This window comes from Charadrius vociferus, unplaced genomic scaffold (genome assembly GCF_000708025.1).
Source record: "Charadrius vociferus isolate BGI_N301 unplaced genomic scaffold, ASM70802v2 scaffold435, whole genome shotgun sequence".
NCBI lineage: Eukaryota > Metazoa > Chordata > Aves > Charadriiformes > Charadriidae > Charadrius > Charadrius vociferus.
The window spans coordinates 39,904-52,970 of NW_009648540.1; the positions used below are offsets into that span (position 1 = coordinate 39,904).

The window sequence follows — 13,067 nt, forward strand, 5'->3', positions numbered from 1 at the left end:
CTCTCCAGGTAGTTGTAACTGTCTGAAATCTTTACCTTTTAGGCTGACTTTTTTAGAGAGAGCCTGAGGGGAAATACTTCTTTAAAGTTGGAATAATATCAGCCTTACTGTTTTCAAATACAAAGGAACTGAAAAAAATATCGTCTTACTCCAAATTTTAAGAAACTACAGGACAGTAACAGTATTATTTTTTAATACTCAGAAATGCCCTTAGACTATTTAGACCTTTTTGAGAATTTTACCTATAGTGCCAGCACAGACTAGACACGAGGAACAGCTCAAGAGACACAGCTCCTCCTGAGACTGCTACATAGCTTCCTGTCAAGCAGTTCAGAAACATGGCTATGAGGTTGTAATGTCTTACAGCTGTGATGCCTATGCACATTTATGTACCTTTAATATAAAATGGGATTTTTTACTGCTGGGGTTTCAGTTTGTTTCAAGACTGCCTGAGTCTACCTACAACACAAAACACTAGGAAGATGCTTTCTCCAACCCTTCTCACACATACGTGAGAGCCCCTTCCAGAAGCCAAGTCAGAATCCAGTGCTCCTACATCGTAATACGAACAGTGATATCGCTTAAATTTCTCAAGGTGAAAAAATGTATCGCCCAACTGCTTAAGTGTGGTGATAATGTTAAACCAATCTGAAAGTATGGCGAGAGACTCAGAAGAGCATAGTGAGACTATAAGGAGGGTCCAGCACTGGAAGGGGAGAAGGTGGGACAATAAGAGAGGGGAACTGCAGACTGCCTTTCCAGTCACCTCACACCCAAAGAGCAGTGGAGCAGGGAAGGCACCAGCTGTTCTCCACTTGAAAGTCACCTCCAGCCTTACTCAAAAAGTAGAGCAGCTGTGGCTGCCTGGGGGCCCACTGGTGTTCTGGGAAAGGAGCAGGAGGAACTTGCAGCAGGAGGAATTTCCTCAGTTTAATGTCAAATGCTAATAGAGGTGCCAGCAGAAAATGCAGTTACTCTCCTACTTAAAAGCTGCCTGAATCCAGGGGCAACTTTTACAAAATAATGTAGCTGCTAGCTCTGGGACTTGAGATACATGTTAAATTGCAGTAGCATGTGACACAAGCTGTCATTTGAACCTATGGAATTAACAAATGTGGTAGGAGATGTGTCACCCATCATAAGTAAGTCTATACTTACTTTGCTAGTGTGATAATCCAAGTTTATATATGAATGGCTATTTTCCACTTTCTCCTTTGGGTTCCACGCTAATTTTCCAGAATTCTTACCACTCTTTGCCTGTCTTACATGCATTTTTACTATCTTATTGGCCCTGAAACACCTCAAGCCTCTTCAAATCTCAAAACCAAACACTTTCAGCCAAAAAAGACCAACTGGCAATTAGAGCTTGTAGCTACTTCTCTCTCCTCCCTCCTCCTCGGTCAAGTATTTAATTGAATTTTGATCAGATGTCTGATATGTATATACAGTAAAGAAGAATTTCTTCAAATGTAAAATAAATTGATTTAAATACTCAGGAGGCATTGCTGATTGTCAGGCAATCAAATCACGGATTTGCATAATCACTACATCGTTGTTTTGATTTACATATCTGTATGTACACACAGACAAAATGAAAGAGCAAGAGAGGGAATTTTCTATGTTGTACCTCAGGGGAATTTTCAAGCAATTTGCCAGCTTTGGTTTCTCATTATGTGTTGCTAGCATAAAACATAAAAAAGACATGTACAAAAGACAAGGAAAAATGTCTAAACAGAAGGAAAACAAAGTTGCTAAATGCTGAAAAGTACCAGTGATGAAAAAACTATTTATTACTATCATTTTACTCTACAGGTCAATAGAAGACTTCATTATTTTCTTCACACTACCTGTTTGCTCTGGGAGGAATATAGTTCCTACACCTCACATATGCAAAGCTACACCTTTCTGGGGAAAAAGGTCTTGTTGACCTATGAGGACCTGAGGACCTATGAGCAAGGGAAAGGGAAGAGGAAACAATAAAAACTGCCTAGGGAAAAAGCCAAGCAAAGCAGTGTGGCAAGTTCTCAAAGGTTTTAGTTTTGTTTTTTTATTCTGCTTTGGCTTTCTTTTTTTTCTTCTAGCCTTCTTGTAGCAGATTCACAGATCGTTTAGTCTTTAGTATTTATCCCCCAGAAAAGCAATACACAAGTGTTGCCTATTAACAGGATACTTATCTTTTGTGGTTCTACATACCTCAGTTCATTTCATTCAGGATGCAATTACCTTGCAAATAGAGCTATTGGACTTTTTTAAAGCTTAAGGGAAAACTTCTAACTCCTGGACTGTGAATGGCTCATAAGGACTACTTTCACAGCTGTCGCTTTAACTTCTTGACTCTCTAGTCTCATTTCATCACCAATGGAAAGGAAGACTCTTCCACAAGACAGATCAGAGTAGCTAAATTTGGCTTCTGCTCAGCGTCACATTTAAAGGTGATCACCTCTTTCTTTCTACTCCACACACAGCCCAAGGAAGTCAGCCTCAGAACAGTAATGATGGCTTTAAAGGATATCCCTGGCCCCTTAAAAATACTAAATTGAACTTTGTACTGATGTCCCACAGGAACTGCAGTTTAATCTTTATTTTGCAGCCTCATTTTAAATGTCCTTTGGTCCCCTTGGGCCTACATGCTTTTCACCACTCAGCATGTCAGATAGTAAGACATGATCCTCAGCAGATTTAGATACAAAACTTTATGCTTTGGAAATTAAAAAGTATTCCAAGCACCCATGTAACTCAGAGAATGTCAAAACAGATGGGTGCAGAAAAGCACATATGCCCCATGCTCACACATAGGGGCAGTAAGTTAAGGGGTTAAAGACTTTGATAACAATACAAGCTTAAGGAGCCTGTGTTCTGCCTCCTTGCTGGCATTCATTCCGTCTTCATACTATAACTGCCCAGTCAACAAGCTGAAAAATGCAACAAAAGAAAAAAAAAAAGAGGTGAAGTGTGTTTTAAAAACAGATCAGATTGCTGATCCAGTTTCCAGCATAGCTACAGAAACAGTTGTCAGCCCAAGTGGTAGGGTAGGGCTGTGAAGTGTGGGAGCAAGTATGCAGGACAAGGGGGCACAGGGACTCTCTAAACACATACTGGTGCCAGAGATCCCACACTGTGAAACTATACCCAGTCAGATGTGATACTCCATTGCTGCATCAGCACGGCACTGTGCCTTAGATAACAAATTTAGGAGAGGGGATGTGGTAAACTTAACAGGGCACTAAGCACGTCTGGGCCAGAACTGGCTTTGTGTTCAGCCTGTTTAGAGTAGGAGTGGAAGGCACATGAATCTATCTGCTCCTGCCCACATGGACGTAATCTAATGTGTGTTAGTAGCCATACTTGACATAGTGCAATGTCTTACAATGACAGGTTCCTCTCTGCATCTAAGCTATGACAGTAGCAGCAGATTTCTCTCCCATGCTTCCATCCAAGAATTTAAAACTTTTTTTAATGCTAACGAGTGAATTTTTGCTTCTAATCCCTCTGTTTTATAGATCTAGAATTCCAGCAATAGGCAATAAAAGCCTGCAGCACAGCCAAGAACGTCACCTTAGTCTCCTGCCTTACTAACTGTGTCCTGCTCTTACATGCAAGAAGAAATATTAAGTGCATGGACAGACATCACCGTGCAGCAACTGGCTGAGACACTGGAAGAGGCCTCTTGTTCCTGCCTCCCACCCAGAGGGAATTACCTATTATCACATAGCATCTAAACTCATGCCAGTTGCTGCCAAGAAGAACAGCTGGGTTAGCTTAAATGGTTTTAATGACTAATCTGAGCTATCCCAGATGCTTTGCCTGCAGATGATATAGGAAGCGGTCAAGCGCTGCTCACTAGTCTGAGCACCCTGGAAGTAATGAGTAGCGATAAGTAGGGCAAAATGAGGGAGATGGGAGTGCAGAGGGCTGGTCTCCTCCTTTCAGGTTTAAATACTCGGGCCTTACTTGAAGAACCTAGGTGTGAAAACATTAGCACGTTGTCCAAACTGTGATCAGAGAGAACTACGACTCTGTCCCACAAGATACTGCTTTCGCTACACTCTTGTTTTCAGTCATGGAGCCTCAGGAGTCCCAGCATGACATGACAGAAACTACCATTCATTTGCTCCACACTCGGTACTCTCAGTATTTCTGCACCAGCTATCTAACAGGCTTCCATATTCTTAATTTTCATTTGCACACATAAATTGTCTCTTCAGTACCCTCTGCTGTCTGTTCAATGCCATGTCGCTCTCAGAATAACAACTGCAGAGGTTTAGGGTAGTGGTATATTTTTCCATCCCACTTCATTTAACTGAGCAAAGGGCCCAGCTGCCCCTAACTGCCTGTACAACTGGTGGAGGGAGCCAGGCATCTCTGAAATGCAGTAGGCCTCTATAGACTATATTTCTATAAATAATATATTGTATTTAATAAAATTGTCATATTTCTACCATAATTCTTTATCTGCACAGAGTTCATTTGGGTCATTTTCCCACAAACTCATACTTGTGCTACCCTGGCAGTAGGACTGAAGATTACTGAGGTTAAGGTCACTTCAGCCCTTCCATGCTAAAAGGCTTCTCTCCAGGTAGTTGTAACTGTCTGAAATCTTTACCTTTTAGGCTGACTTTTTTAGAGAGAGCCTGAGGGGAAATACTTCTTTAAAGTTGGAATAATATCAGCCTTACTGTTTTCAAATACAAAGGAACTGAAAAAAATATCGTCTTACTCCAAATTTTAAGAAACTACAGGACAGTAACAGTATTATTTTTTAATACTCAGAAATGCCCTTAGACTATTTAGACCTTTTTGAGAATTTTACCTATAGTGCCAGCACAGACTAGACACGAGGAACAGCTCAAGAGACACAGCTCCTCCTGAGACTGCTACATAGCTTCCTGTCAAGCAGTTCAGAAACATGGCTATGAGGTTGTAATGTCTTACAGCTGTGATGCCTATGCACATTTATGTACCTTTAATATAAAATGGGATTTTTTACTGCTGGGGTTTCAGTTTGTTTCAAGACTGCCTGAGTCTACCTACAACACAAAACACTAGGAAGATGCTTTCTCCAACCCTTCTCACACATACGTGAGAGCCCCTTCCAGAAGCCAAGTCAGAATCCAGTGCTCCTACATCGTAATACGAACAGTGATATCGCTTAAATTTCTCAAGGTGAAAAAATGTATCGCCCAACTGCTTAAGTGTGGTGATAATGTTAAACCAATCTGAAAGTATGGCGAGAGACTCAGAAGAGCATAGTGAGACTATAAGGAGGGTCCAGCACTGGAAGGGGAGAAGGTGGGACAATAAGAGAGGGGAACTGCAGACTGCCTTTCCAGTCACCTCACACCCAAAGAGCAGTGGAGCAGGGAAGGCACCAGCTGTTCTCCACTTGAAAGTCACCTCCAGCCTTACTCAAAAAGTAGAGCAGCTGTGGCTGCCTGGGGGCCCACTGGTGTTCTGGGAAAGGAGCAGGAGGAACTTGCAGCAGGAGGAATTTCCTCAGTTTAATGTCAAATGCTAATAGAGGTGCCAGCAGAAAATGCAGTTACTCTCCTACTTAAAAGCTGCCTGAATCCAGGGGCAACTTTTACAAAATAATGTAGCTGCTAGCTCTGGGACTTGAGATACATGTTAAATTGCAGTAGCATGTGACACAAGCTGTCATTTGAACCTATGGAATTAACAAATGTGGTAGGAGATGTGTCACCCATCATAAGTAAGTCTATACTTACTTTGCTAGTGTGATAATCCAAGTTTATATATGAATGGCTATTTTCCACTTTCTCCTTTGGGTTCCACGCTAATTTTCCAGAATTCTTACCACTCTTTGCCTGTCTTACATGCATTTTTACTATCTTATTGGCCCTGAAACACCTCAAGCCTCTTCAAATCTCAAAACCAAACACTTTCAGCCAAAAAAGACCAACTGGCAATTAGAGCTTGTAGCTACTTCTCTCTCCTCCCTCCTCCTCGGTCAAGTATTTAATTGAATTTTGATCAGATGTCTGATATGTATATACAGTAAAGAAGAATTTCTTCAAATGTAAAATAAATTGATTTAAATACTCAGGAGGCATTGCTGATTGTCAGGCAATCAAATCACGGATTTGCATAATCACTACATCGTTGTTTTGATTTACATATCTGTATGTACACACAGACAAAATGAAAGAGCAAGAGAGGGAATTTTCTATGTTGTACCTCAGGGGAATTTTCAAGCAATTTGCCAGCTTTGGTTTCTCATTATGTGTTGCTAGCATAAAACATAAAAAAGACATGTACAAAAGACAAGGAAAAATGTCTAAACAGAAGGAAAACAAAGTTGCTAAATGCTGAAAAGTACCAGTGATGAAAAAACTATTTATTACTATCATTTTACTCTACAGGTCAATAGAAGACTTCATTATTTTCTTCACACTACCTGTTTGCTCTGGGAGGAATATAGTTCCTACACCTCACATATGCAAAGCTACACCTTTCTGGGGAAAAAGGTCTTGTTGACCTATGAGGACCTGAGGACCTATGAGCAAGGGAAAGGGAAGAGGAAACAATAAAAACTGCCTAGGGAAAAAGCCAAGCAAAGCAGTGTGGCAAGTTCTCAAAGGTTTTAGTTTTGTTTTTTTATTCTGCTTTGGCTTTCTTTTTTTTCTTCTAGCCTTCTTGTAGCAGATTCACAGATCGTTTAGTCTTTAGTATTTATCCCCCAGAAAAGCAATACACAAGTGTTGCCTATTAACAGGATACTTATCTTTTGTGGTTCTACATACCTCAGTTCATTTCATTCAGGATGCAATTACCTTGCAAATAGAGCTATTGGACTTTTTTAAAGCTTAAGGGAAAACTTCTAACTCCTGGACTGTGAATGGCTCATAAGGACTACTTTCACAGCTGTCGCTTTAACTTCTTGACTCTCTAGTCTCATTTCATCACCAATGGAAAGGAAGACTCTTCCACAAGACAGATCAGAGTAGCTAAATTTGGCTTCTGCTCAGCGTCACATTTAAAGGTGATCACCTCTTTCTTTCTACTCCACACACAGCCCAAGGAAGTCAGCCTCAGAACAGTAATGATGGCTTTAAAGGATATCCCTGGCCCCTTAAAAATACTAAATTGAACTTTGTACTGATGTCCCACAGGAACTGCAGTTTAATCTTTATTTTGCAGCCTCATTTTAAATGTCCTTTGGTCCCCTTGGGCCTACATGCTTTTCACCACTCAGCATGTCAGATAGTAAGACATGATCCTCAGCAGATTTAGATACAAAACTTTATGCTTTGGAAATTAAAAAGTATTCCAAGCACCCATGTAACTCAGAGAATGTCAAAACAGATGGGTGCAGAAAAGCACATATGCCCCATGCTCACACATAGGGGCAGTAAGTTAAGGGGTTAAAGACTTTGATAACAATACAAGCTTAAGGAGCCTGTGTTCTGCCTCCTTGCTGGCATTCATTCCGTCTTCATACTATAACTGCCCAGTCAACAAGCTGAAAAATGCAACAAAAGAAAAAAAAAAAGAGGTGAAGTGTGTTTTAAAAACAGATCAGATTGCTGATCCAGTTTCCAGCATAGCTACAGAAACAGTTGTCAGCCCAAGTGGTAGGGTAGGGCTGTGAAGTGTGGGAGCAAGTATGCAGGACAAGGGGGCACAGGGACTCTCTAAACACATACTGGTGCCAGAGATCCCACACTGTGAAACTATACCCAGTCAGATGTGATACTCCATTGCTGCATCAGCACGGCACTGTGCCTTAGATAACAAATTTAGGAGAGGGGATGTGGTAAACTTAACAGGGCACTAAGCACGTCTGGGCCAGAACTGGCTTTGTGTTCAGCCTGTTTAGAGTAGGAGTGGAAGGCACATGAATCTATCTGCTCCTGCCCACATGGACGTAATCTAATGTGTGTTAGTAGCCATACTTGACATAGTGCAATGTCTTACAATGACAGGTTCCTCTCTGCATCTAAGCTATGACAGTAGCAGCAGATTTCTCTCCCATGCTTCCATCCAAGAATTTAAAACTTTTTTTAATGCTAACGAGTGAATTTTTGCTTCTAATCCCTCTGTTTTATAGATCTAGAATTCCAGCAATAGGCAATAAAAGCCTGCAGCACAGCCAAGAACGTCACCTTAGTCTCCTGCCTTACTAACTGTGTCCTGCTCTTACATGCAAGAAGAAATATTAAGTGCATGGACAGACATCACCGTGCAGCAACTGGCTGAGACACTGGAAGAGGCCTCTTGTTCCTGCCTCCCACCCAGAGGGAATTACCTATTATCACATAGCATCTAAACTCATGCCAGTTGCTGCCAAGAAGAACAGCTGGGTTAGCTTAAATGGTTTTAATGACTAATCTGAGCTATCCCAGATGCTTTGCCTGCAGATGATATAGGAAGCGGTCAAGCGCTGCTCACTAGTCTGAGCACCCTGGAAGTAATGAGTAGCGATAAGTAGGGCAAAATGAGGGAGATGGGAGTGCAGAGGGCTGGTCTCCTCCTTTCAGGTTTAAATACTCGGGCCTTACTTGAAGAACCTAGGTGTGAAAACATTAGCACGTTGTCCAAACTGTGATCAGAGAGAACTACGACTCTGTCCCACAAGATACTGCTTTCGCTACACTCTTGTTTTCAGTCATGGAGCCTCAGGAGTCCCAGCATGACATGACAGAAACTACCATTCATTTGCTCCACACTCGGTACTCTCAGTATTTCTGCACCAGCTATCTAACAGGCTTCCATATTCTTAATTTTCATTTGCACACATAAATTGTCTCTTCAGTACCCTCTGCTGTCTGTTCAATGCCATGTCGCTCTCAGAATAACAACTGCAGAGGTTTAGGGTAGTGGTATATTTTTCCATCCCACTTCATTTAACTGAGCAAAGGGCCCAGCTGCCCCTAACTGCCTGTACAACTGGTGGAGGGAGCCAGGCATCTCTGAAATGCAGTAGGCCTCTTCTGAGATCTGAAGTGCCTTTGGGAATCGCCCATTTCTCCCCACTGATGATACATTCCCAAAAAAGGTCTCTGTTATGCGCCTAAAGATAGATGGCATGGATTTGGACTCAGATGACCCACCCAGTTCAGCCTCAAATGAATAAAAGCTGAGTTCAAACAAATGTTCTGCCCAGAGAACACCCATTTCTTCGGATTTTGGAGTTCTAGATCTAGAAACAGAACACATTTGAATGACACTTGAGGAACGAAGCGGACTAGGTCAAACTGTCATGGAATCAATGAATGCAGATAGATCTCTCTATTACTTCTACAGCTGCTCCTATCCCACCTAATGAATCTTCCTGCTCCAGCCACAATTACAGTAAGCTCCCTGAGAGGAAGGTTTGGAATTCAGAATAAGAACATATATAAGACTGGAGAAATCAGAAAACAGGAAGAGAAAGCTCATAAATCAATCTAAAAAGGCCTAGCAATGTGGTGAATAGAATATAGCTACTGCTTCTTTCTCGTCATGATACTGAGGTTACACTCAGAGTTTGCTCTCAGGATATGTTCGAGGCTGCCCCCAGAATTGACAGCACATCATTGAGGCTGTGGAATCGAAAGTAGTTGGATGTCATGCTAGCCATCTCCAGGGAGCAGCTAGTTCTAGACAGATCTTTGTCCTTTTTAAACAATTAATTGAATCTCGTAAGAGGCACAGGTTCACTTGCAGTGACAGCCTGCCTTCTTTTGCTGAGTTTACATCTATCAGCATTTAGCTAGCCAACTTCATGTTTTTATTTAACTACCTGAACAACAGAACAATAACAAAATAATTTTATTAAATAGCATCCCACCCCACTTTCTTCATATGTTCAGTCTCCCCTCAGCTACCATAATTTCTTTTGATCACTCCCTTAACTCTACATCTGAATTTTAGAAACACAGCTGGCTTCCACAGTCAGTGTCATAACAAAATGGGAGTAGGTCCCAGCCACCTGGTAGTGACGTCAGCCTTTGTCTTGTCTGGATAATATCTCCTAAAGATAAAAAAAGATCCCAGATTGGACAAAGCACACCCTAGAATCCAACCTGGTTTCTAAGGGAGTTTCTTATTTTTAATAATGTATAAGAAAAACATAATGCTCTGAAAGAAGAAATCATTATCTGAACACCCACTGAAACACAGACAATTCAATTTAACGTTGGAGATAAACTAATCTTAGAGCCCATTTACACCCCTATCCCTCTCCCAGTGTCCACAAATTTCCACCTTTCATCTTTTCACAGATATGGGTCACCAATCAATATTAAGGGATTTTTGAGGCACCCATATATAGAAAACAGCTTGCACCACAATTTCATCAAGGGTCTCTGTCAGACTTCTTTGCCATGTGAATGCCTAGGATCTAAGTAAGGTGCATCGTCAAGCTCTGTCACATACCTTCTGCACCGATTGACACAAGTTTCACTCCTTTGCTGGCGATATAATCCAGAGCTTTGTTGACATTAGCAATTTTATGGAAGCGCATCTTCCCTCTGTCTGGTTTCGGTAGTCTTTCTCCTGCAGAATAACAAATTTAATGTGTTTATTGTTACATACACCTGGCTACAGACACCCAAGTGATTAGAACTCAAGAGCAAATGTGCTCTGAACACTGTCTAAAAGTTAGCAGTTATTTTAACAGGTATTTTTCTGAAAGAATGTCAAATGGCTTTGAACAAAACCCTGAAGAGAAAATTCAAATGTTGAAACATCTGACTTAGATCTGTCTGATACAGCAGTAAAATCAGAGTAAAATTTTTATGTTTGCCCTAAACATCTGGAAGACATGAGTACTTCTTGCTACTCAACTTCTGGTTCATTCCTACTGGTTGTGTTAGAGTAGCTGAATATTAAGGTGGCAGGATGTTCTCAGAGCTCATCACCCTTACCTGCCTGATTGTAAAGAGAGGCTGGACTCTATCTAGCAGATTAGCCATGGCATCCTTCTACAACTGACCAAGAACAATGGCTTTTAACAACCCCATCTAGTATAGCAGAGCAGCTCATTTCAGAGCATAAGCTGATGTGTTTGAATGAATTTATTTTTTCAAAGGATAACAAAGAAGAATAATTTCTGAAAATGTGACGCTCCATTTCATGAAGAGTGATTATCTGAAGATCTTATTGCCCCACTGAAATCTCCAGCAAAAACGTGAACTGTCTTTTCCATACAGATGTCTTAAAAATCTTCTTGCCCTTTTTCACCTTCATTGTGTGTCTGTAAGATGAGCTATTCCCTTCCCATTCAGGGGCATTCTGAGTGTACCTTGGGGACCACCCCTCTGAATAACACATAAAACAGGTGACATAGTGAGTTTACATCAGTTAGTCAAAAGGAGTTCTTGGATGCTCCCCTCTTCTGAAAAAGGAGACCTTTTACTTGTGACTGAATATTGATCTAGTTTTACTTTAGGTACTCACTTTTGAAAGCATTGGTACATCCAATAAAGTCATTAAAAGCAAAGCAAAACTTTTATACTAGAAGTGGAATAAACTGAATTTGTAACCTAAGCATAAAGGCTTTTAAATTGTTAGGGGCTAAGACCAGGTCCTCAACGTTTGTGGTTTGTCCAACAACACTGTGATGTGAGTGATACCCTGATACACCGTGATATTCTGGAACACAAGCACAAACCAGAAGATTTTGGAAATAAGGAAAAAGCAGAGGTTTTTTTTCCTCCCTTTTGTTTTACAGTGTGTTTTATCTCTCAACTTTTCAGCCTACTTAGAGTTTGTGTTCACTGTTCTGAATTGTTAACAATTTTTGTTCTTTTAAGAGTGTTTCTGTTAGCATGCTGTAAATACATAGCAAAATTTATTTTAGCCAACCTGAGATAACTTCCAAGAGAAGCATCAGTTTCAGGCCATTTCTGAAGTCCTCCTCAATGTTCTCAATCTGCGTGCCTGCTTTCCTGAGGTGGGAATTGCACCAGGCTGTAAACGTCTGTAATAATAATTTAAAAAAATACTTATCAACAAAGCTTTTTCCAGAACAATTGATGTGCCATCTGAGTAAACACTGCATCTGAGATTTTCACTACTGCCTTGGAAATTTGGATGTCCAACTCCCATTCATTTTATACATGCCACTGAGGTCAAAATTCTTATCCCAGATGTTCATGAAAATGCAAAGAATTGCTTGATTAGAAGCAATATTGTGCTAGATTCTGCTCATAAATGCATCCCCAAAAAAGATCTACATATAAAGGCAAAATTTATCTAATAGTTATTACTACACTTACCATTTTATAAGCACATAATTTTACGTTGAGACTTACCTGTTACACATTCTTCCTCAAAAGAAAGATTGATATGATATAAAGTAAGCTGTGTGACAGTAAAATGTAGGCAATAGAAAGCACTTGAATTTGTGCCACGATAAACAGTTCTTACACAGATTATCTATGCCAGGGACAAATAACAAGCATTTCTCAGAGGCAGAAAGTTGTGAGAACACTCTTCAGGATGAAGTAACTGAAGAGAGACTTTACACAGCAAGGATACCAGCAAAATTGCATCTGCTCCTACTCGTAACTACAGTGAGAAACAGAATGCCTTTTGAAAACGTGGACCATTAGAATGGTTTTTGAAGGTTTACAATAATTCAAGTGCAGAAGTTTCACATTCAGACCCTGCAGATATGGCCTGCCTTATCAAGGGTTTTATTTTTAAACTGTATTATATAGTTTTCAGAAAACTACCACAATTCATGAAACACACAAATGCAGATACTTAAGTTTGCAGGGCAAAAATGGTCACAAAAGCAACCATGAGCATTACTCTCTCCATGGAGAATAACCAAGTCTGCTTTTACTTGCAGAGGTGTAAAGCAGAACTAACTCCATTGATCTACAGAGGTCATATACACATTACCTTTTGTATGAATGAAATCAAAACACAGGCTACTATAAAATCTAGTAGTTAAAATTAGTCTGTTTTCAAATATCCACTACTTCTCAGTCTTCTGACAAATTCTCCTTGCTTTTCAGTGTCCGTGCAGATATATAGAGCAAGTTGGTATTTACTAGGTATTTAACCAGGTATTGAACTCTAGGTATATAACCATACATTTTGGTAAGTTAGACTTC

The 13,067-nt window shown here is 40.5% G+C and overlaps 1 protein-coding gene across 5 annotated transcripts in view; it reads right to left on the reverse strand.

Annotated features, from left to right (window-relative positions):
- The window catches only part of ACTN2 (actinin, alpha 2), a 74,300-nt gene that overhangs the window by 36,419 nt on the left and 24,814 nt on the right, over window positions 1-13,067 (reverse strand). For all 5 annotated transcript variants that reach the window (XM_009885923.1, XM_009885924.1, XM_009885926.1 and 2 more), the window contains exons 2-3: window positions 11,809-11,923; window positions 10,378-10,497 (exon numbers count right to left, since the gene is read on the reverse strand). In XM_009885923.1, coding sequence (XP_009884225.1) covers window positions 10,378-10,497; window positions 11,809-11,923 — 235 coding nt within the window. The remainder of the gene's footprint in view (window positions 1-10,377; window positions 10,498-11,808; window positions 11,924-13,067) is intronic.